Source organism: Anopheles ziemanni, chromosome 3 (genome assembly GCF_943734765.1).
Source record: "Anopheles ziemanni chromosome 3, idAnoZiCoDA_A2_x.2, whole genome shotgun sequence".
In the NCBI taxonomy this organism is placed as follows: domain Eukaryota; kingdom Metazoa; phylum Arthropoda; class Insecta; order Diptera; family Culicidae; genus Anopheles; species Anopheles ziemanni.
Window position 1 is genome coordinate 58,140,854 of NC_080706.1, and position 25,393 is coordinate 58,166,246.

The 25,393-nt window shown below is 37.5% G+C and overlaps 2 protein-coding genes across 4 annotated transcripts; both read right to left on the bottom strand.

Moving 5' to 3' along the window:
* Positions 1 to 7,028: 7,028 nt before the first annotated feature.
* On the bottom strand, positions 7,029 to 10,083 carry LOC131285097 (pendrin-like). Its single transcript, XM_058313955.1, has 7 exons — positions 9,627 to 10,083; positions 9,435 to 9,556; positions 8,603 to 8,767; positions 8,436 to 8,540; positions 8,238 to 8,373; positions 7,547 to 8,151; positions 7,029 to 7,478 (listed from the first exon to the last, which is right to left on the bottom strand). Exons 1-7 carry the CDS (start codon positions 10,081 to 10,083, stop codon positions 7,029 to 7,031), a joined length of 2,040 nt encoding a protein of 679 aa, XP_058169938.1.
* A 7,628-nt stretch (positions 10,084 to 17,711) lies between these two features.
* Positions 17,712 to 24,453, bottom strand: LOC131283999 (choline transporter-like 2). 3 transcript variants are annotated; one of them, XM_058312853.1, is made up of 10 exons: positions 23,000 to 23,064; positions 21,760 to 21,882; positions 21,552 to 21,674; positions 21,313 to 21,476; positions 21,054 to 21,249; positions 20,236 to 20,339; positions 19,599 to 19,996; positions 19,225 to 19,528; positions 18,488 to 19,145; positions 17,712 to 18,401 (listed from the first exon to the last, which is right to left on the bottom strand). In XM_058312853.1, the coding sequence occupies exons 2-10, from the start codon at positions 21,830 to 21,832 to the stop codon at positions 18,289 to 18,291; spliced, it is 2,133 nt and encodes a 710-aa protein (XP_058168836.1). In that variant the 5' UTR covers positions 21,833 to 21,882; positions 23,000 to 23,064; the 3' UTR covers positions 17,712 to 18,288. The 3 variants fall into 3 exon arrangements, with proteins under 3 accessions (XP_058168836.1, XP_058168834.1, XP_058168835.1); XM_058312851.1 differs by lacking the exon at positions 20,236 to 20,339 and adding an exon at positions 20,688 to 20,875; XM_058312852.1 differs by lacking the exons at positions 20,236 to 20,339; positions 21,760 to 21,882; positions 23,000 to 23,064 and adding exons at positions 20,688 to 20,875; positions 24,404 to 24,453.
* Positions 24,454 to 25,393: the final 940 nt, after the last annotated feature.

The following is a 25,393-nucleotide window of genomic DNA, read 5'->3' on the forward strand; positions in this document are numbered from 1 at the left end:
TTTTTACTAATATTGAATTATTTGTTGTAAGATTTATTGTGAGGATTGGCATTCGGTATGAGGTTGTTCTCTTTGTTCTAAAAAAGAGTCCTCTTCGCGTGTAGTTTCTATTGGATATGTTCTCTTATTTGATGATTCATTGAATTGCCTATTATCATTATTGTCCCTTGGGGCAAAGTTTTGGTTGTTTGAATAATTATTTCTCCTGCTATTATTGTAATTATTGTTGTTGTGGTTTTGCCTATTATTAAAGTTATTTTGATTTCTGTAACTGTTTTTATTTTGAAATCCGTGGTCATAATTATTGTTGTATCTGTTACGATTTGAATATGATTGGTTAAAGTTTTGGTACTTTTGGTATCTGTTTGGGTATCTATTTTTATTTGAAAAGTGAGGTGGCTGTTGGAATTGATTATAATAATTGCCGTAACCGGAATGTCTTACAGGCATGATTTGTGAGGTATTACTTGATTCATTTTCTATTACTTTTTCACAAGCTGCCGAGACTGAAGAGAATGTGGCTGCTTTAAGCAGTAACCTTGTTTTCACGAATTTAATTATTGTTTGTTCCTGAACACTTCCTGATAAATCTTTTAATAAAGTTACGGAATCTACAAAAGAATCAAGATTATCAGCGGAACCATCGTACACTTGTACGAGTGCTGTGGCTACTTTAATATCTAACTGAGCCATTCTATTGAAAATTATAACCAGTTTGGAAAGTGTTTTGAAAGTTATATGTTTTCGAGCTATGCCTAGGTGTTGGTTTATGTGAGATATTATGTTAGAGTAAATATATCGGGAACGCAGAATTATGGAATTGACTTCTTCTTCGCTAATAACTTTTTCCAATTGGATAATATCGGCTTGAATTCCAGCTACTATTTGTGTAGCTAGTAGCCTATCACTTGTAAGTTTACACGTTCTGTGACTTTTGTTTGGATCGCTTAGACGAATTTCCAATGTTTTGAGCCTACGAACTTTTTCTTCCAATTCATCCATGCACCAATTGATGCTGGCAAATGACAAAACATAAAGTGTAGGAGGAAAATAAAACTAATGAGCAGGACGCGGAAAAAAAAATTTTTTTTGACTGATATCAATAGTAGCACATTTTTTTTTGAACCCTTTTTTTTAAATATAATATCCCATTTACAATAATAAAAAATTTCCTACTAACCTTGGCCCTTTAAGGGTTTACGTATTCTTGCCTCGGTAGTGGTAAATAATGTTGTCCCTATACCGCTGGTGCTGGGTGGTACCTGCTGGTGCTGGGTAGAAGCCGCTACGTGGTACTAGGTAGTTGTATGTACTCGTTCGCCGCTACGATGTTGTCCTTTTTTTTTTTTTTTATTATTTTTTGTTTCACTGTTCCGCTACGGCGGTGACTGCTGTCCCGCGGTAAGGCGGTATTTGTTGGTGTCCGAAGTAATAATCCAACTCACGATTAAATCTCTCACTTTTGCTGGACTGTAGCTGTCCTTTTTTTTTTTTTGTTTCTATGATCGTTATGGCACTCACTCCTATTACGCTCACTCACTTCAACTAAAACACTTTTTTATTTTAACACTGCCGTCTGAGTCCTTTTTTTTTTCCACCAAATTTTCCAAATTCGACTAAGTCCCCGTTTTTATGGGACTTAGAATTTGTTCACAATTTTTTGTTTTTGCGTCCAAGTCCGATTTTTTATGGGACTTTGAAATTTCCACCACTGCACTTAATCAAAGTTGGTTTTTGATTTTTCACAAACAATCCACTAAGTCCACTTTTTCATTGGACTTAGAATTTTAAAATACTTTTATTTTTTCGGCCTAAGTCCAATTTTATATGGGACTTTGAATTCGCACTAACTGATTTTAATAATTTTTTTTTTGTTTTCTCCCAAATAATCCGCAAAGTCCACTTTTTCGTAGGACTTAGAATTTTCACTTAACTGCACTTTAATAATTATTACTTTTTTAGATTCAGGCTCCACGTCACGGTCGCCATGTAATATGATTTATCTCGGATAGGAGAAACACTTTATTTTTAAACTTCGAAGCTTGTTCGAGCTTCACCGATAACTTTATTGCGAATGAATTTTTACATCGTTCGTAGCGCGTTTTTATATAAATTTGAACAAAAGCCTGGTAGCACCGCGTAATTGCGCGCAAGGTGACCGCTTGAGTATGCTGCGCAATTTGATCCTATCTTTTACTTTTAATGTTTACTAATAGTACTATCCTACCTAAATCATATCTTAAACTAACCTAATTTAAATTACCTATCTGTTGAGAGTGTCTCCTATTTAATTAATATATTATTTGAATCGAAATTTATGGATAATTTATTATTTACGGGGAAACAGCTATCTGTCTCTTTCTAATATATTATCGTTCTATCTTATCTAGACTGCCTAGTTCAATTTAACTTCTATCCTTATCTTAACGAAACTATTAATCTTACACCTTTAATCTATACACCTGATCCTTTGCCATAATTAATATCTAGCTATAAATAATTTCAAATAGTTTTGATCGTTTTCTATTTTCTATAATTTAAAAATAAATTCTATTATGATTTATTACTTAAAGTATATTACACACTGATCACCATGCACCTGTAAGAAACCCATCTTTCCTCCTTTCCGAGACTTTGTCCCGAAATAAAACACAAGTGTGGTTTCTTTCTTATAGTTGCCTAAACTGATCGAACTGTGCCTTGGTCTATTTTTCACTATAACTTCTTTACTGTCTGTAACTCCATCTTCGAGCGGGGATGGAACTGAGCTTCGCGAACTGAGGTTTCTGTTCAACTGAGACTTCTATTGAACTGAGACTTGTTCGATCAGTCTTTGGCCCTTTATTTATAGTACAATTTCTTCCTTAAGTTTAACATTTCTTTTTGGATTATTTCTAATGGGTTCCCACGGTTCATGTCTGAATTTCTAAGAATTTTGATAAGGAAAATAATATTGAATTTAACACTTTTGTTTGTCTGAATTTTGATTGGTCGTTTATAGATTTGATATCGATTTACTGTCTGGCTAACTTCCTGTTTACTTAATTATGATTGGTTAGTTTGGTTAATATGATCCTACACGTGCCTATCATGATCGAACATGTTCGTTCGCCTAATTTGGGGTTCATTATTTTACCTGAAAGTGTGGGAATCCATACATTGTATTTGAATGCGTTTCTAAACGTTCTTTTGCCCTTGAACTAAAGATGTTGTTTATTGGCGTGATTGCATGTGCACCCGAAATCGTGAGAATTATCTCGCGGTGTCATATTGAGACGAGTCGTACGCTACCTAAGGGCGTATGCACTTGAAAGCGTGGGAACACGCATTCCCAACTACGCATGCATTGCTTCTTTAACATTTGGTTTATTGCGCAAAGTTATTTTGGGTTTCCGTGGTTGAATTTGTTATCGGTAAACAATATCAGGTTACAATATGCGTACATGCCCGTTTGGCTTTTGATTGTGATTACGTTGCATCTTTGCATTTTATCTTGCCTTGCAATTGTGTTGCATGCCATATTGCATTCTACATTGTATTCTACTTAGAACTTGCTTGGAAGATTAAGTTCTGCAATGGAGCTTGAAATGTTAATTGTTTTAAGCTTATCTTAGGCAGCGCTCTGTGAGCTATCGAACAAGACAAACACGACAAACACGACAAAAAAAAACGATCAAATCCATGCAATCATATGGAGGTGCTCTGTCAACCTGCATCGAACATGTCAGACAAACACGACACAGAACAAAACAGTTTGATTTTGTCGTGCAGGGCTGTATCCCACTGTGAAACTGTTATACCTCGTGTATTCTGCTACCTTGCTGCTTGGATGAGTGACAGTTCTTCACGACAATTCGCAGAGCACCTCTCCGACAGTGTCGTGTTTGTCTGGTTTGTTGGACTGTTCTGACATGAGCCTAAGACAGCGCTCTGTGAGCTATCGAACAAGACAAACACGACAAACACGACAAAAAAAAAACGATCAAATCCATGCAATCATATGGAGGTGCTCTGTCAACCTGCATCGAACATGTCAGACAAACACGACACAGAACAAAACAGTTTGATTTTGTCGTGCAGGGCTGTATCCCACTGTGAAACTGTTATACCTTGTGTATTCTGCTACCTTGCTGCTTGGATGGTAAAAGAGTAAATGAGGCCCCGGGCTAGATTCTCCTCTTCCTGCTGGTTCACATTAAGCGCCTGAAGCTATGCAAAGCGGGACACATGCATTCGTTTCGAATTTTTGAACGCTAACGGTTCGCTTAAAAGAACATAACGGTTTAAACTAATCACCCAGTGGAGATTGAATGCGGGTTAATATACTTTTACATGTTAAGTTACTAGTAAGTAAACTATACCACACATGGTGGACAGCATGAAACAATGAGTTTACCCGAAGAAATGAATTGGAAACGGCGGCGCGCCCGCAGCGAGCGAAGCGAGCGGACTGCGCTAGGTCTACCGAAAAAGAGAGTTTGTTATAGTTTTGAGAAATAAGGGGGGCCCGTGGGCCCCCCTCATACCGCACCCTTAGGTTGATTGCGTAGCCGAAATTAACGGTACACACTACGGTTCAAATACTCGTAGGTTGAATTTAACGAATTAATGTATCACCAATTGCATACATTCAGTTTAAACCTCCACAAGAGGTGTAGCCACGATCGAAAACATGGCGGCCGGGGCCTCATTTACTCTTTTACCCAAATCCCTTACCCAGACGCAGTCCCTTGCCAATTCAAAACCAAGAGGATGATGGTACAAGTTCAGAATATTCAGATAGTAGCTCTTCGTTAGAAGACGTTATGTCCGCGTTAGATGGTTTAAATATCAATTATTTTCCAGATGGCAATATTTTGAATGAAAGTTTGTAGTAAATTTAGTTTGTTTTATATCAAATTTAAAAAAATCTTTAAGTTAATATAAAAACAATGATTGAAAAAATAATTCACCCATAGAAAATTCCAAAATTATGTGGTTTTTGCAGGATTGTCGGCGGGATTGTCCAGAAACATCACAATTTCGTGTAATATAATAGTATTACAGGATATTACAATGAAAAAATTGCAAAACAGTTGGTTCCGAATTTTATCCTGGCAATTTCCTCTTTTCGCTCCATAGTGCAGAGGTTAGGTGTTCGAATCCAGGTTGGGATGATCTTTTATAGTACGAAATAAAATGTTTCTTCAAAATCAACGTTTACCATTCAAGTAGCGATATTTTTTCGTTACTTCTATTTTGTACTATGGTTCCTCGGCAAGACTACGGCTTCGCTCTTGGTAAACCCGTGTTCGATTTCCGTTTACACTTAGAATCATATTGTAAAAAGCATGCTTCACGTGCACTGTAAAAATGTAGGGTTTATTGCCTCATCTCATCGCGGGACTTTGAAACTGAGAATTACGAAAATAAAGATTGTAAAAAGCATGCTACACGTGCACTGTAAAAATGTAGGGTTTATTGTCTCATCTCATCACCGGACTTTGAAGCTGAGAATTATAAAAATAAAGATTCTATCAATACTACTGCTATATAACGATGGCAATTGGTTTCGTATTTTTTGGACATCCAAGCAATATTTTAGCATTCTGCCTCGCTAAGAAAGAATGAGTTTTTCTTCTTAAAAACCTAAAATAAAGTTTCTTTAACCGTTACCCGTTCATCCGCCTACCCGGGTAGTTGTTAGAATTTTGTTTTATAACTTTTGATTGGATTAAAGTAAATTTTAGAATGCCTAGAAAAACTCATTTTCTAACGTTTTGCTAGAGAAAAAAAATTTCCAAGGAATTTACATAATTTTTATTCGCGTTTTTCGGTTGATACCCCTCAAACGTTCAACCGGAATTCTCGGGTAGTCTATACATTTTGTATGGGAGATTTCGTTTTCTTGTACTTATTACTAAATATCTTTTTATTGATATGTCGGATCGTATATCTTTGCGCTTAGATACTCAACTACTTGAAATTTTTTGGAAAGTTGCATAAAATATTGTAAAAATTAATAAACCCTCAGTCGCTTCATACTATCTTCATGCTGCAACTGGGAACAAAGTTTTGTCCGTTATTTAATTCTATTTTCGTCGGAAATGGTGTTCCGGGTAATTCTTTTATGTGTCCGTTCGGTTTTATCTATTCTAAGGATTGAGTTTTTCCATAACTCTCACTTTTACTTAGCTTTTGTTGTACTTTAAATTACACACATAGTCGAATAGAAGCGACTAATAAACGTATTTGTGATGGACATTTTCTGAACCAAATGATGTGTAGCATACTTGTATTTAATATTAGATTAAGATTTTAAGACCTAAACGTAAGGCATAACTGTTTAAATTATTGAATTCGTGTTTCCGAATGAAACAATCCTTTTTGAACATTTAAAATTTCTAAAACATTTTTGGAAAAAAATTAATTAATTAATAAATTTCTAAAAATTTCAAGCAATTCAGTTTCAATGATCAAAGATATGTATACTACATATACAGAAGTGAAATACAGAAAATTCAAACTCCTATCTAAAATGTTGGAGCTACACAGATTTGAGTCATAGATGTGAAGGGTGACATTTTTTGGAACCTCAAATTAACATACTTAATGAATTTTTAAAATTGAACTTCACTGAAAATTTCAAATCGATCCGACGTCTAGATAAAAAGTTATTTAGTCTGAATTATAGGAAAACGGAGTCTCCCATACAAAATGTATGGACTACCCGGGAAGTCCGGTTGAACGTCTACGTAGGTAACTTTGGTTGAATGGGTGATGGTTAAGCTGGCGACGCGCGTTCAAAATGGCAGGTGGTTACCTAGACGATGCGTCCCACGCGGGTAAATGATAATTCGTAAAATGACAATTAGACGCCATTTTGACTGATGTTCGATTACATTCGGGACGCGGACGCGTCCCGTCTATTTTCGGTCTTAGTGGCAATTGTAATGAACAAGACACAAATCATAGGTTAGATTGCATTTATTCACTGGAGCAGCCAAAAATATAATTCCCCTAGCGAGTTTTCGGTATAAACATATTCATTACAATCGTACTTCTTGAATCGTCTCAACTGCGCCTCCTGTGCGCAGTCGCAGTTGCTTCTGTGCATAGTGGACCGCGTCGTGAATGGTCGGATAAGTGCGAACGTAGTTTTCTTCACCGCCAATGAAATTACACTTCTTCATTTTCTCAAATACCAGCGGTGAACATCCGGCCAGAAGTGTCTGTATGTTAATCGATTCCAACTCCTTTACGAACGATTTGAACGTCGAGATCGCAGATGGATCAATGTAGCTGAGGGCCGTGAAGTCCAGTACTAAAAACTTTACCGCATCCTCTGCCTCAACAAACTCAGCTGCCTTATGGCGCTTGATTTCTTCCGTTAGGTTGATGTCCAGGAACTGGCAGATAGTATTTTTAAAGGTGGCGCGTGAGGCAAAGTGTAGTCCACCGCTGTAGTGAATTATTTTGATGCCACGGAACTCGATAAGCTAAAACGAAGGAATTGCCACAGTTAATACAGGAAATTGAAAACTACCGAAATTTCCTTCTTGCTTACCCCTTCATAGCGGGTGATATCCAAATAGACGTCCGAGTTTGGAACATTTCCCATTTTGCACATATAGGGCTTAAGCGCACGGAAGAAGATGGTCGAAACACTAAGCGAGAATCCAACGATCAATCCAACATCGATTGAGATGAACACGACGGATACAAAAGTCAGCACCCAGGTGACGCCGTCGAAAAATCCCTGCCGCCAGAACTGTGGCAAATCCTTTACTTGCATCAGTAACCCTTGCACCGAAACGGCGATAATACTAGCAAGGATGCATCGGGGTAGTGGTTCGAAAAATGATGCAACGAACAGTAGGACAACCGCCAGCAGACTGCACGACACCAGTCCCGTAATTTGTGTTTTTCCACCAGCTAGATACTGAATCGCGGCACGTGACAGAGAAGCGGCAAACGGGAAACATGAAAAGAATGATCCGAAAAGGTTTCCAGCCCCGAGTGCCAAGAGCTCTTGGTTAAAGCCGATTTCGTAGTTTTCTTTCTTGGCAAAAATTATGCCAAGAGAAACCGAGATGGTGTACCCAACCACGGCCACGGTGATGCTTTCTACAAATATTTCAGAAAATATGTCAACGTTGGGCATTTGCGGAGCTAAAAAGAGAAAAAATATATAGCTATTCATATAAAACCTCTTTCTTACGAATGTGATTCAGTTCACTAGGTACAACACTATTTACCGGGCAACCCCTGTGGTATGGTTCCAACAACTTTTAGGCTATCCTTTAAATTGTACTGTATTGATAAAAAGGTACCACTGACAACGAGTATCAGTTGAATCGGTATTGGTATAATGCACAGTTTCGCTAGCCGTGGCTGAAAGTAAAAAAAATGTTGAATTATTTTGCCGCGAATACGTCTTTCTTAACCCTTCAAACCTTGATGATTTCATTATTTATCAACAATATGATAATTGCCACTGCTGCAATTCCGAGGCAAACCAAGTTTGTGTCGGGAATTCTTTTTCCAAGTTCATAATATGTCTAAAATATAAAAAAGGCATTAATAGCTGTGAGCGAAAAAACAGAATATAGCGCGTACTAACATTAACAATTTCAAATCTGCTGCCCAATGGCGGTAAGGTAACGCCAAGAATGTCCTTCATCTGCGAAGTAAAAACATAAACGGCCGCACCAGTAGTGAACCCTGAAACGAGCGCCTCTGAAAGCAGGAACGATGCGGCGCCCATTCGCAACAGGCACATGACAAGCTGCAAGTATGAGATACGATGAATCAATTATTTTCAACTACTACTAAACTAATTTTGAATAGAGAATCAATTTTCTAATCCGTAAAGTAACATAAACATAAGATAAAATATTTCAAAGTATTACTTTCAACCATTAATGTTGATATGTACTTATTTTCGTTTGCACTCTTTTATCATGTAAAAGTTCGTTCTTTGTGACTTCGATTAATTTCTTTGATTATACTTGAAATCAATCATATATTACAATTATATTTAGGTAGATAGCATGGTTTTACTGACGTACGGTCAGTAATTAAAATAGCTCAGCTTCGAGATGTGTTGAATATTGTTAATAATATAATGGTATCAAATGTTGTATTCCTTGAATTTAGTAATTGTGAATGCAAAACAAACATGTTGAGAAAGAATAAGAGAATTCGAGCAAATGCATTTTAAGAAAGATACAAGTGTAGAAATCAGATGTTTGCATTTTTGTGTGTTGAAATAGAATTTCGTTTATCATAAATAAAAAATCAGCTGTCCTTTTCCGATAAAAAGCAGGTAAAAAGCAGTTGGAAGAACTCTATTCTCTCTATTATCTCTCTTTGAACAAAAATTTCTTTGCAAATGTAATCCATATCATGATATACGATTGATGGAGAGAGAGATGGAGCTGGAGAGTTTTTACCTGTATTATGCCGACCATAAAGCAAAGTGCAGTGCCAACTTCCAGATTGGTATAGTTCGATCCGGCTCCGGAATGGTTGTACACCACTTTACCAGTCATGATTGAGACGACCGCTAGTGTGCCTACGGATAGAATAAAAGTTGACATGTACGCCATGTTCTTAGCGATCGTACATTACCGATGCTTTCTTACCCATAGAATTGTGCCGTGATGTGCCAAACAGGAAGTAAATAAACACTGGAAAGAACGCCGTGTAGATTCCCGTTATCGGTGGCATGTTGGCCAGTAGTGCATATCCCATGCCCTGCGGTATATGCATAACACCTACCGTAATGCCACTAATGATGTCACCCAAAAGGTCGGTGGGAAATTGGTACTCCGGGAGCCATTGAAAAATGGGAAACAGACTAGTAATACAGGACTTTGTATCCACTTCTCGCATGCTTTCGAGAGCATCTTGATAGAAGTTCGATTTAGGTTTGAAATAGTTGAACGCATTGTTGAGGTCTTCCTGTTGGTAGTGCGGTCTCGTTACAATCACCTGTGACAGTTTTGGCCTTGGTTTGCGTACGCCGGGATCGGTATTTTCACCAGAGTCTCGGCTATAACCAGGGTTGAACACCCCGTTTGATCCGTGGGAATTTCTCATTTTCAAAGCCTACCAAAGGAAGATAATTTCAATATTTCTATTAAACTGTCTTTTACTACAAAACAAACTGTGGTTAAAATACTAGAAAACAAAACCTATACAAATTTCTAAAAATCTAATTTCAATTCTGTACATTTCAAATATTTTTAAATGTTTTACTAGATGTTCATCTAGGTATGGTATGCCTTGCCAAGCAATATTTTACAGTTCTCCATTTAACTTTGAAAGAAAACTCAACCTGTTTCAGTTTATCGTACTGGAGCAGTAGACAGTTTTTATCATAAAAATCAATGGTTGGTACAACCATATTGTGTATGTTACTGCAACATTTCTAAAGCGCCACATAATATAGAGGTATTTGCTGCTTTTGATTGCATACTCATACATTGATAACTGAATGGAAATGATCATCAAGTTACAATTTAACACCTTTTTGACTAATATCTCGTGTGTATTGATTGCCCAAACATGGCACTGAACAGCTGCAGTAACCAAAGGACAGGCAGTAAATATACATGTCAAAATGACGGTATGACAAATAAATATATATGTGGAGTCTTCGTTGGTAACGTGTACATGCATAAAGTTTGTTTAAGCCATTTTCATGTTTACCTTATGTAAAAGCTTTATAGAATGGTTGAGTGAAGGTGTTCTTTTTAACACTGATCATCAAAACCAAACCGTGTCATGTGCTGATGGTATTTAATGATGTCTATATCGAATAGTATTAACATATGTGAGGTACAAGGTCACACATTACAAAACACATTTGTAAAAAGAGAACAAATAATCGAAAAGGGAGACAACATGGATGGAAATTTTCTTGATCTCGATAAATTATAAGTTCTCATTCCTTTAGTTTGATTGAAATTAGTGACAGTTTTCATTCATGCGGACCTTGAGCGAGAAAATTTATTCCGATTTCATGGGGGTAAAAACAATTTACAGATGAAAGAGTGTTTCCATTCATTACCTTGAGTACTGCCATTGGGTTTCTTATGACTCATACCTAACGGTACAAACTAAGACTCTAAGAAATTTAGAAATTAAAATACATTATTGAAATTGGTAAAATGGGTTTTTTGAATATTATCTAGAAATGACAACAAAACATTTCCAAATCTGTTTTATTGCTTCCCCTTAATATGGGAAAAAACTATACTGGAACTAAATTTGACAGGACAACAATTCAATTTAAGCTTAGAAATTTCTGATTTTTCTTGTCTTTCTAGCAAAGATTTGCCTTATTTTCTTTTTTGTGTGCTTAACCATTGCATAGACTTTAACTATTGTATCATAAGATTTTTGGCAGCCTATTTTATGTATCAAATTTCTGTATTTGCTTAAGCAAATTAAGTTTATTAGTATAGTTCCACCAACACATTATCGACAGTAAGGTAATTCTCCAGTACGTAAGGAGATAAGGGTAGCGCCGGTTAGAAAATCACCACCTCGACGGCATGTTCGAATCGCAACATAGACCAGACCCTTCTCTGAACAATAGATCTGACTATCCACGTACGCAAAGTTGTATGACGCTAATTTAAAAATTAACTATAAAAATTTAATTTAACTTAACAGTACTGTATCTGATAAAATAACTATGAACTAGTTTTTGCCACTCTATTGTTCCGTGGGTCACTTGGTGACGATTATTTTGATCGTTATTTTTCACATACTTCGTAGGGAAGTGCATCAAAAAGATACGATATACAAAAAATCATTGTTATCACTTACATGTAACCTAAAGACCGCAAAGCCGGACTGCTGTTGATTTTTTAGGGGTACAGATTAATATAACGTGTAAACAGACAACGTTGAGATTACGTATATTGAAATAATTGTTCGAGTGAGTTCAAAACCCAACTGAGACTAGACCCTCACTTCTACGAGAAGGTGAAACTATCAACCCACGCAAAGGAAAAATCTGGCAAGCCCTTGGGTAGGTATGGCAGAAGACGGTCGATACGGTACGCCGAAGCAAAAGGAGAAGAAAGAGAAGAATAAAAAATACAAATGATTCCAAAACCTGTCCATTGTTTTGCTGCAAACACATGCTTGTTTTCAGTCAATCCAATAAATTATACAATAAACTCGTTCCGTTGTTCGAATTTGTAGCTCGTTCGCTTTAAAAGTGCCATGGATTTTTTAAATAATTCTAAAGATATTATCACAGTGATCTTATGCGACACTATCCTTTCATTATTTTACTGCAGAAGGCTTACAACCACTTTTTTTTTGTCATTAAATTCTACTAAAATATTTTTTAAGAAATATTTTCCTGTGATCAAGAATCTAAGGAGAAACATAACATTAAATCATGAAAACGGTACTTCTTGTGATTTATTGAGAGTGTTAAGCACTCCGCGGGCAGCGGCGTTCGCGTAACGTTGAACCCACCGCAGGTTTAAATACGGTGAAATATTATAAAACACGTAATGGTAATATTTGTATTGATACACAGTTGTGGATCGTTGCATTGAGTTTCTATTTATCGTTTATCTTAGCACATTCTGAATAAAGGCCATACTGAGTTTTCACTAAGTAGGATCTTCTGGCCGCTGTTCAAAAAGCCACTATTTGCAATGATAATCGAAACAAACAGCATTTTACCAAAATTTGAGCGCAAAATATAAAAGGAAAAAAAACTAACATTCGTTTTGAGAATTTTGAAATCGCAACAATAGTATTCAGTAGGACATAAATATTCATTATTTCGAAAACAAGTTCACTACATTAATTTTTATTAATTTCCACACACCCTAATATAATCCCAGCATCGATGAGCACGACATTCACCTTCACTTCACTATTTGGTATGCTTCTTTAATCCGATATTGAGCTACATTCAACGAGATCGACAGTTGAATCGAGACTGATCTGAGAAACGATCTGATGACGATAGTAAAGCGTCTCTCCCCTAGATATCATAATTTCACACTTCGAATCACAAAGTCACTAATGATTAGCGAGAATTGATTAGCAGGTCTATCTGATCGACATTTCATCATTAAAGCGAAGATTCACTGACAATGCCATTCTGACGTGCCAAGACGTGCTGGAGATTCGACATCAAATAAAGGGTTGGTTGCTTTTTTACAGATATCATTCACGTGTTGTTTGTTATGACAGGTATTCAATAAAAAGTGTGAACCTAATTAACCTTCAAAATATCAACCGACCCACTGCTACTCACCGTGAAAATGGATAAGTCGTCAAGTACCTTGAAAACTCGAATAATAAAAAACCCTACCTAAGACTAATGAACAGATCGGTGGAGACATGGAAAACACAATTCCTACAGTACCTACTGTTTATTTATTTTGTTTGTCCCTGTCATCCATTGGTGTATCAACCTTTTGAGACAGATGTGGATAAAATGATACAATTAACAACATTCAAAACACGTGCAAAACAGTTTCAAAGCTTAGCTGACGAAGTGCATATGTAAATCTATAGCGTTTTCGGTGTTGAATTAGATCATACGAAACACTGAGCTATTATACGTCTATAGAAAAATGTGTCCATCACAAGACAAAGAAGGAAGTTGTTCAAGCGTTAGACGTGGATGTAAGGAGGTAACTGACGTATAATGAGTATTAACAGGCAAAGAACATTGTTTGCTGGTATGTTGAATAGGAAATAACTCATACGTATATTCGTATCGACGTTTTTTACGTCAATTTTAAATGCGAACAACATTCTATAATTCTTGAATCGATACACTATTTTCTGAAAGTCTTCATCCTAAATATATAATAGAACTCAACACTCAAATGAATACTACCCCAAAGTTCTATTGGCATGAGAAAGTAGCTTAGACAAGTAAAATAATAAAACGTGAAACATATATCCCAACCGGACCCGCTCCTGTGCTTATTTTATGTGTTTTATGGTTTTAATAACCTTTAAAATAATTTAGAGACTATTATTTACTTTCATCATTGCTAAATAAGTGAGATAAAATTTTTAATTTTATAGTTTAATATCCCCTTGTTTACACGATGATCGCATTTTCGTCTAGAAAGTTTCCGACAATCAGCAGTCCAGATTTCCTTGCATCTATTTCGGCCCACTTTAATATCGAAATGAAAATTATTTTTCGAGTTAAAAAAATTGAAGTAACGTTTTGATAATTCCTGAAAAATACTCAAAGCTTAAGAAAAATATTACTTCCTTTTTTTTAAGCAGTGGTTGCTTATATTTCAAGGTGGCCGAACTATCTGCTTACAGCATGAAGGATTGAAATAATGACAGCTTCGGAGATTTTAATCTTCTTTCCAGTGGGCCAAAACTCCCGCACTAACCTTATATGTACAACTTTCTATGACTTCGAGTTGTGTTGGTACCGTCACCCGTTCAACACGTGATGCAATATGCATCATACTGAATCTATCGTTGAAGTTAGACAGGAACGCTTCATTCATTACGATCTATATCGATACAAGTGATGTGCGCGACGATGATAATATTTTTGTCACGAATTAGATACGATATCCAGAAGCCCAAACTCCTTAAGTCCAGATTTTGGGGTCCGCGACAGCCGTGTGGTAGCGCCGGTTAGAAAATCGACCCATGAGCGCCGCCCCTCCCCCCCACCCCCTCCCCCTTTCCGAGAGTCCTGACTATCCACGTACAATAGGGTAAGTCTCGTAAGCCCTTAACGGGCAGGCATGACCAACAAGGTCGTTACGCCAAGAAGAAGTCCAGATTCAGGCTTCAACTAAATCTCCTCTGCGGACGTAGTCACAGCACGGAGCAGAGACATTGAAGCAAGTATTGTGAAGAAACCCAAGTCCTAGGTTCAAGATTTAACAGCGCTTCCTCTGAGTCCGACCTAGTAACGGCTCGGACCTAAGCGCTTGAAACGAGGACCAAAGGTCAACAGTATAGAGAAAGTCTCGCTTTGAAAACGACTGGCGCCGCAACCGTGTACCTTCGCGATTCGGTCGCAAATCCACTTTGTTACAGAAGGCAACGACAATTGAAGAGCCCGGTAGATACGATTAATACGTACAGAACACAGTTAGAAAGTACTGTTCAAATATTCAAACTGAATTTATGTGCCACCTATTGCATAACTTTCAGGCGCAAACATGGAAAAAACGGCGACGTTGCGGCGAGTAGGGGGCATAATTTGGGCCAAATGAAGCCCTCCCCAGGCGAATAGATAGCAAGTTGGCATAGAATAATTGTAAGTTGTTGGTGGCATGACCAGCAACAATATATATGGGGCCGAGGCGCAAGCTGTCCTCCAAAGTGGAAATATATAGTGTGTATTTATCTTGGTTTAACCGGTTAGTTCAAACCATATTCCGAAAGTTCTTCCGTGCGAAAGAGCGATAGTGCGGTTGTGCTCATTTCCGAAGCCTGCCAAAGCAAGAAAATTTCAGCATTTCTTTTAAATTGTCTTTAATTCATCTAATTCAATTTCAAGCAATCTATTTGAAATTCGTTACATTGCTGAACTGGTGAATAATTATTGAAAGTTTCACTAAATGTTCATTTTGCTAAAGTAAATTCAATTTTTTTATATTCATGAAGAATATGTTGTCATCTGCTAAGTTAAAGCAATTTTACTGGCAAAGAGGTGTTTTGAGAAGCATATAGGCATATTTAAATTCATTGCTGGGCCCCTGCCCAGCCCAAACCTGTCGAACAATATTGTAATACAGTTGTACATCTAAACTGGGAAGAAAATTTTACCAATTTTAGTTTATCGTACTGTATAACATATTTTGTAGATTGATTTCTCACACATGGTAATGAACAGCTGCGATAACCCAAGGACAGACAGTAAATATACATGTCAAAATAGCGATATGGCAAACAAATATTTATGTGGAGTCTTCGTTGGTAACATGTTTTCCTACATGCATGCATGTTTGTTTAAGCCATTTTCATCAGTCCTTTTTAACATATTGATCATCAAAACCAAACCGTGTCATGTGCTGACTGTATTGCCTGATGTCTATATCAAACAGTAATAACGTATGCAAGTTTGAAGGTCACATAGTGCCATTAAGCAATCAAATAGAAAAAAAAAAATTACCATATGGCTGGATGGAAGGTGGATTGGAATAATGACTTTTCAAATCATTACTTGTTTCATTTCGACATGACTGAACATGTTGTTTCATTTCGAAAAACATACGTGTTCGCAAAATAAATCGTATCGTATATCCGGATGAATATTTTAATATGAAACTTGCCGGAGGAGTCAAAAACACAACTTCTTCTTCTTGGCGTAACGACCTCTTGGACATGCCTGCCCGTTAAGGGCTTACGAAACTTGTTTCCCTGTTGTACGTGGATAGTCAGTCCTCTCGTACGGGGGAGGGTCCGGTATCGGTTGGGATACGAACCCGCGCCGTCGAGGTGGTGAGCCCAATTCCTTTGACGCGTGTAGTAGTACATTCAACGAGATCGACGGTTGAATCGAGACTGAGCTGAGAAACAATTGGATAACGCCATCAAAGCATCACGATCTATGCTCTCCCCTATACATCATAATTTCACACTTCGCATCACAAAACCACTACTGATTAGCGGGTCTATCTAATCGACATTTTATCATCAAAGCGAAGATTGTGAGCGATGTCATTCTTACTCCATGCAAAGACGATCCATAGATTCAACAGCTACCCACCGTAAAAATGGAAAGCTGTCAAGTACCTTGAAAGTTTAAAAAAAAACATACCTAGTACCAATGAACAGATCAGTGAAAGCATGGAAAACATTCTCAAACGAAACAACAACATTCAAACCAGTTCCAAACCTTACATGACGAAGTGCACATGGAAATCTAGAGCATTAACTGTGTTGAATTAGTGGATCTTAATAAAACAGAAAACATAGAAATCGTGAGCTGTTGTACACATACCGAAAGATCTGCCTACCACCAGACAAAAAAAGAACGTTGTTCAATCGTTAGCCGTGGGTGTATCGCGGTAGTCAACATAGAATGAATTAAACAAGCAACGAACATAGTTTTCTGGTATGATGAATAGCAAATAATTTAAACTTACATTCCATCGGATTAACACGTTAAATTAAATCGCAAAACGCGTTACAATTCGTAAATCGACACACTATGTTCTGAAAGTCTCAATTAATTTGAATATAAAGAAACTAATAGAACTGGTCAGTTATTTGAATACCAGCCCAACAGATACCTGCATGAAAAAGTGGCTTAGACAAGTAAAATAACAAAACATGAAACATATAACATCAACGAACGCACACAACTCTTTTGGAAACACAAGTGAAGAGCGGCAATTGAAGAGTCTTGTAGTTATTTTAATTTATGAAAATAATTTCATACATATCACGTCAAAGGTTCGATTCGATCGGATTAATTAGATTGAAGGCTAAGGCGGTCGAAAAATACCGGGCTTCAATTACCTACCTTGGTAAACTTGTCGATTTTTTATGCGAACTTAAATCGTTACAAATGAAGAACTAGAACTAGAAACAATTTTCAGCAAAATATGCCAGGTACAAAAAACAGTGAAATGATTTCATGTTAAGTTGAATGAAGTTAAGACAATAACATTAGGTGACTTTAAATGCAATAAAGTCTTGTTTACATACAGTAGAAAGATACAAAATATTTTGTAATGACACAATTCATTTTCGCAATTCCTGTATTACATTTCTGGTAACAAATAAACCATAACGCTTCCAATGCAATGTATGATTGCTTTCAAACGTTTGAAATACTTTTCCTTGTCGCTTTTCCGATTTCATCTATAGAACATCGAACAATCTATCTCCTTAAAACTTCTACTCGTTCATCATTCATTCTTAGCGGTAAATAAGTTATTAAAAAGACATCGCAATACGATGCGTAGTTGGATTTAGAGGTATTGGTAATAATTGAATACAATTATTGTATATTGCCTTCTCTTTGTTCCTGCGAACATACTAGTCTACATCGCTTCTCATCTTACGATGATTTCATGTCCACTGTTAATCGCTTTTTGTTATCACACCAGTTTTATACGTTGCGTATGTATAAGTATATAAAATATGGTCTTAGATTTAACATCTTGCTTATACGATTTAGAATGACGATATAGTATTCATCCAGATCACTAAATACATGAAAGTAAATTTGGTTGGCCGCTTGTCGTGTGATAGTTTACGATCAGACGATTTTACAGAATACTGCAATCGTCATGAGTAGTTGTTTCACTGATAGCTCTAATTTGGTTGCGATTTGGTGGGAACGTTTTTCTTTCCGAGTATCTTCAACAGTCCTTTAGACATGTAAAACGGTCGTTCAGGGCTGCCATCATTACGCTCACTGTCTTCCACTGTAAAAGTCGATTATATTCAAAATAATGAAAAATTAGGTTTACGTTGAAACTCAAATAAGCAAATTAAAAACTGTTAAACTTACAGAAACACAGAAACAATGTATCCACGGCAACAGAGTAGACACTGAAAAAGATTGAAGCAATGATGAATGTTCCGATGAAAACCAGCACAGCTGGTACAAAGGAAAAGTTCAGTGTTGTTGGAAGTATGTCGCTTTCAAAGAGTACGTATGTAACCGAAGCCATACCACAGGAAAGCACCAGCTTGGAAAGGAAAAACAAAAATCCCATGACTTTATCCAGCGCTATTACACGTAACACGTTTCGAGTCAGTAGACTGAATGCGTCCTTGGCACTGGAGCAAAAATTTTTCCCGTAAATTGCACACATGATGTACGCGTTCTGGTTCAAGAACTTGAGGAAGTTTTCGAGACACCAGAAAAAACATCGACAACAGCACAGAATGGCTCTAGTTACTCCGTTGTCGTACCCTTTTAATTTATGATCAACGTATTCCAAACAGGCTCGTATGATCTTGCATATAGCAATGATCAGAGATCCAAAGGCTAGGGTACCTAAGTGATAGAAAAGTGTTAGCATAATGCCACGTGTCATTACGAAAAACGGTACTCGTGCCTTTGGTTTTGTCCAGTACCAAGTGGCAAATGTGAAAGCTAAAACCATTTCACTAAACGCAGACACGAAGCAAATACCCCAGAAGAATCCCAATACGTTCAGCGCCTGTGAATAGCAAAGGAACAAAAAGGCATGGATTAGACTGTGTAATATGGATTCTACAGCGAAACCCAGGATAGCTTACATGATAATATCCAACAATTTGCGGTGTTTTAACCTCCATAAAGCGGCATGCTGCTTCCAAGCATCGAGTTTGATCGTTTCTATTCGAGCATTTTTCATTGAAGACGATAGGATCACATAGATCACCCTCCTTGTATCCATTGTTGCACACACAGGAGGAGCTGTTGAGTCCAGCGATTTTGTACACTGGATCACCTATCGAAGCCAAGAAGAGCAGTACAACGAGAGAAAATACCAACACTGCCGCTTGCAGCAACCATGGAGCTATGGGAAAGAATACAGACGTATAGCATGCACTGACAGCTCTGTAAGAAAGAAGCATTACAGTGTAAGTTTTAATTGTGAGGATTTTTTTTTTTTTTTCGATTGACGTACTTGCTGCCCTCTTTTATCAACGCGATGGCTATAACGATTCGTTTTCGAAGAACAAGCACAACTAACAGCAAAATAACCAAAAATACTGACAATACTATCAGTATGATGAGCCACGTCTGATCGGATTTGAACCAGGAATTAATCAACGAGCTTAAATTTGGAGACACATTAACGTGCGAATCCGTCGGGTTGGCGATGATTATTTTATACTCTCGATAGCTGTAGTAGACACCATAGCTGAGTGCTGCTATAACACCAATGATCGATATCCACACCAATGGTTTCGCTATCCAACGGAGCATCGTAATAAGAATTAAGCTGGCGAGCACCGAAATTCCTATGAATCCTACTATTATCGGCCATGACTGAAGAATATCTTCAACGATCATTTGACTGGTCTGAAAATTTTATTAAAAAGTATCAATTAATTTAGCTTTACTATTTGCATGATATATCTCTACTGGATTAGTTAAATGGTTAGCAGATAAAAAAATTACTGAATACGCGATTGGCCGCGCGATTAAACTTATTCAATGGAGGTGCTTGAACGTTAAGAAATTGTGTTTGGTATGTAAACATGACTATTATGATTGGTTAAATAGCTTAAAAGCTACCATCTACTTCAAATGAAACATACCCCAATGAAGAGTTTCAAATTTTTTATCGCCTCATCTAGCGATTGCTGAATATTACGAGCCCCATTAGCGAAAGTGCCCACATCGGGAATACATCGTTTCGAAACTGACATTGTACAGGCGAGTAGCGTAATGATGTAGTGATAGAAACATAAAAAAGAAGAGAAAAATTGTTTAAAATAATGCTGTATTACGATGGAAAAATCCAAAAAATAAGCCGAGTCTGTGCGCAGAAAGATCTTTTGCAATGCTAGCGCATATGCCATGAATTAACAGAAATCAATAATGTTACTGTAACATTATAGCTTATTTGTCTATTAGAATGTGAACATGAAGTCGGTATCAGTTGTGCTCGCGACGAATTAAAGTGAAGAGCTATTAGTTTTGTTAGCAAAATACTAGCGCTAACTTACTGAATAGCGCTTCACGACAATAGAGGAATTTAAACACAAACCTTATGGAACACTTTGCCATTTGTTAGGAAAGAAACGAGGTTATTGACGTATTTTGCCAAAAATGATTCCAGCTTGCTAGGGTTTTCTTGCAAAATATTGCCAATTTCCAGTTTTTCCTTGCATGTCTGTATTTTTTTAGATTCTCGTGGGCATTCCTTGTCTATGTTAGATATACACCGGTTTGCCACTGAAAGTAGTTACAGTAGTAGTACGAAGAAACGAGCAATATATAAAACGTTCATCAACACAGAAACGATCGAAAATATTGTCCAGATGGGAGATAGAGAATGCATATTTGAATTGAATTGAATTATTCAGTCAATTGAATTGAAAAATTAAATCTACTCTTTGTTTCCGATACTTACATGAAGTACTCTTTCGAATAAATTGTGCACAGAGGTCCTCGCCAATTTTCTTTTGTATGTCTTGACACGTTTTCATATCGCCTTTGTTCACACTAGTTTTGCAAACAAGCTTTTCGCGAAATTGACTGAATACAGCATTGTTACAGCTTTGGATATCGAAATCAATATTTTCCGTTGGACACTCATTGACGCAAACCTGCCAAAAACAAGACACAAATTAGCTTTTATGCAAGCACGATCTGTTATTTTGTTGGCGAACCTGCGTTGTTTTACATCCGGAAATGGGCACTTCGATTTTGGCACATTCGGTAATGTTGAAGAATACGAGATACGGCGCATCTTGAACTTCACTGTCAATTCCGCATTTTCGTCCATCCGAATCAATTGGCACAAGTAGACGGTTGAGGTCACCATGTTGTACGGCTAAATGAAATGAAACCAAAAGTTTTTTTAAGTGAATGTTTTGAATTATAAACTTACCATAACGAGCTTACTCACCATAATGAGCTACAAAACCCCAAGCTCCAAGAAATGCGATGAACAGAAGAAGACAAGGAAGATCCGTGCAGGAGCGCTTTGAAAGTGGACCTCTGAAGTTTGGGTCATATTTAAGAGGCTCGGCTATTGTGCAAGAAGAAAAAAGAAAACATATGAGCCTAGTTAAAGGCAGGTTACGGAAATGTAAGTCAAACTTGAGCACCCTTACTTTCTGCAGGATGTTGAATATCTTCATCAGAAGGTTTTACAACTCGTTCTGAACTGCCACAACAAATGCCCATTGCAATCGCCGTTTATGATACACTCTACGCTAAGCAAATGCTCTGCAGCACTAAAATTAACGAGCGCTCTTCAAAGTTTTCTCAGGTATATTCTTATCAAAACTGTAGCCCACATAAGATAAGGTTGTATTCTGTATACAATCTTATCTTACCAATGTGTATTCGTAACAAACTAGTTGTGTGCGTAGGCGTGAATGCATAATATTTAAAGTGTGTGTAGTGTCCACTTTCTCTTTCCGATAACGCATATTAGTGATATGAAATTTCACTTATAGTGATGTAAGAAGAAATTCGTCAGTATATACATCTTGTGAGCGGAAAAAATGCGGCTTATCTTTAAAAAAATGAGTAATTTGTTTTTCGATTTGTTTTTCATACAATTTTTTAAATAGTTCAAACAGTGAAAAGAAGTTTTTAGAACAGCTGTTTAAGATTTGTAAATGACTAACACAAACTGCGTGGCGATTTGTTCTAAATTGCTTATTCAAACAAAAATTCAAATAGCTTTCGACGCATTTCAACAATTTACGTAAATCAAAGTAAAAAAAAAAATTCTCATATGATATGGTTGTACCTAAACGATAGCAATCACATTAAAATAATACCATCCAATCTGTACCGAATGTGCCGAACAAAGTATTTATGCTGGCAACTTTATTCGGGCAAATTCGTCCAAGAAAACCGATTCTACCGGAACATTGGTGGACATTGTACGTCGTGAATGTATGGTTGACAAAACACACAAGGCTACACAAACAGTAAACACACCGGGACGCGACCAAGATTGTTTGTGCAATTCTTTTATTTGCTCGCTACTGGCACTTGTGGGCAAAAACGCTCTGCTCTGGATGTCGACGAAGAGTCATGGACATTATGTAAATCACTATCGTGTCGATGATGTCTTCTTATTTGCTGAAATTAAAGCCTTCGGAGTTTAGGCGTAGGCTAATAAAATCAAAGCACTGAGTACCGAGCAGCACGCTACACTGTCGTGCATCACACTAATGATTCTGTTTTTCACAGTTCTCCAGCGTTTGAGCAAATGCGAAGCCTCTGAAATGCTCGTTTACGATGCCGTAACAACAGGTATGGAAGAATTTGTTCTTCCGGGATGTACGGAACGTCGGAGACACCTACGCATACGAAGCAAACTACACAAGAATATACCAAGTAGCACGACACACGAGGATCACTTTCAAATAACCTAGGTTCGATACTGCTCGATCAACAGCTGACCAGCAACTGGATTCCAAAGTAGCGACGCATCGCCGCCTGGCGTTACTTTGCCCGTAGAAAAGTAAATAAAAAATACATGAGTTGTATGGTGCTAGTCATGTGTGCAAGTTTTTTGTGCTGTCCGTAGGGCAGCGCCGTGTTTGGGGCAACAGCACCTCACGGACACTACGAATGACGAGACAGTAACCTCGCATCGCATCTCCCATTAGGTAGTTGAGTTCTAAACTGCATTGATCTACTGCTCCAACGGTTTGGGATCTCATGGCCAGCAGCGCTGTGCAATTCTACAATATAATTATCAAGTCGCTTCTAAAATGGTTGCACCGCTTACCAGTGGCCGCTTTCAACTGACAACCGGTTGATACGATGCACTTATTATACCGCGAATTTACACAACGACTTACACTCGCTATATGATCCGAGGTCAGAAGCATTCATGCGACCAGTTCCATTCGGAGGCATGAATCTCTACGTTCTTCTTCTTCTTGGCGTAACGACCTTGTTGGTCATGCCTGCCCGTTAAGGGCTTACGAGACTTGTTTCCCTGTTGTACGTGGATAGTCAGTCCTCTCGTACAGGGGAGGGTCCGGTCTCGGTTGGGATTCGAACCCACGCCGTCGAGGTGGTGAGCCCCGGCGCTCATGGGCCGATTTTCTAACCGGCGCTACCGCTCGGCTGTCGCGGACCCCCCGCGGAATCTCTACGTTCTGGGTCTTATTTACATACTACAGTATCGAATGCTACTTTATGTCTAGATCACACATCCATTTATTTAATATCCGAAAAAATATGTTTTTTGCTAGTTATTATCACGTTAAGCGCTATGCGCAAATTGCACTGCTTTTCGTTCTGCCGGCGATTCTTAGAAACGCTGGCCTACCTAACAGGCTCTGTCGGTCCGAGTGGACCGACGCCGGCATACGGGAAAGAGCGCTGTCGGTCCCACGGGATCGACGAAGCGCTTAATGTGTTATTGACTTTTTGTAAGTTATGATCGCAATTGGTGCATTGGCCCAGGTGCCAATAAGCTGAGTTACATAGGTCTTAACGAAAACAATGATCGTCTTTTATTTTCTATATTACTTCTGCTAGCAATCTCTCGACCATCAATTAGAACGGAGCATTATAATAATACGCACCTGGTAGTTGTTTTGTAACACAAGCACAGAAACAGGGTAACAAAATATTCCTACAACATTTTTCTTTTGAAAATGTATTCAAAATATCTACACTACACTCTATGCACTATTACTTCACTCAATTTTTGCAACATAATTTAATCGAACGGCACGTTATAGAAATCAAGAGTTGGGTTTTGAAATTTTGTGGACTCACCTGTGCCTTTATTTTCGCTCCCACAGCAAGCCATCGTGCAGGAATAGCCGATCCTGAAAAAGCGCAGTAAAAAACAAAGTATAATTACACGCCGTTCACAGCAACGTCGATAGTAAACTGATGGCAACACTTTAAAATTCACTATCATTATTCATTGCACCAGCGTTATCTTGCCGGCAGTATTTAGAGTACATTTACAAACATCCTTCTTGTTGCTATAGATGAATCATTTAGATTCTTTAATAGCGAAGCGCAATGCAACCTTATCGCGATAATTTCAAGTCTCCCAATAGATAAGAAAAGGTGAAGCAAATGAATTGTTTTGAAAATAATTTTTAATGCATCTTTTACTTGATTCGCTTTAAAATTGTTATCTAGTATTCTTTGCTTGTTGCTCAATAAATTCATGCTGCTGATTATATACCAATGACACCGTGACATTTGCCAGTATGAAATATTGAATTTCAACACAAATATAAATATTCTCATGCATCAAATCAAATCTGCCACATGAATTTTATCTCGGTCTATAGCTTGAAAGTTTTCCTTCAAAAAGCTAAAAACATGTTGATTCTAGTTAGAGAAATCAGGAGTATAGCATTTAAAGAAAACCGAAAAAGTCCATCGAGGTATATCAAGTCCTTATGAGGTATATTAGATACGGTTTGTTTGCCTAACCTGCCGTGCATACAATTGAGCAAAAGAATGAATGAGCTAGACCATGAAATGCTATTGGTATCGGCATCAATTCGAAACAAATGTCAACACCTACACAAAAGACACTCATCGAGCTTGTGTGGAACGAAGTTCCAAGTGGTTTTCTGCTGGTGCGTCACTTGCTCTGTTACTAAATTACCCATTCCTATAAGTATAATTTTAGCAGACTACGGAGCTTAACTAAATAGTTCGGAAAAATTTAGTTTTTATATTTTACGCGCAATTTTAGATTGTAAACGCATCGATACGTGAAAAAAGCAAAATCATTATGTA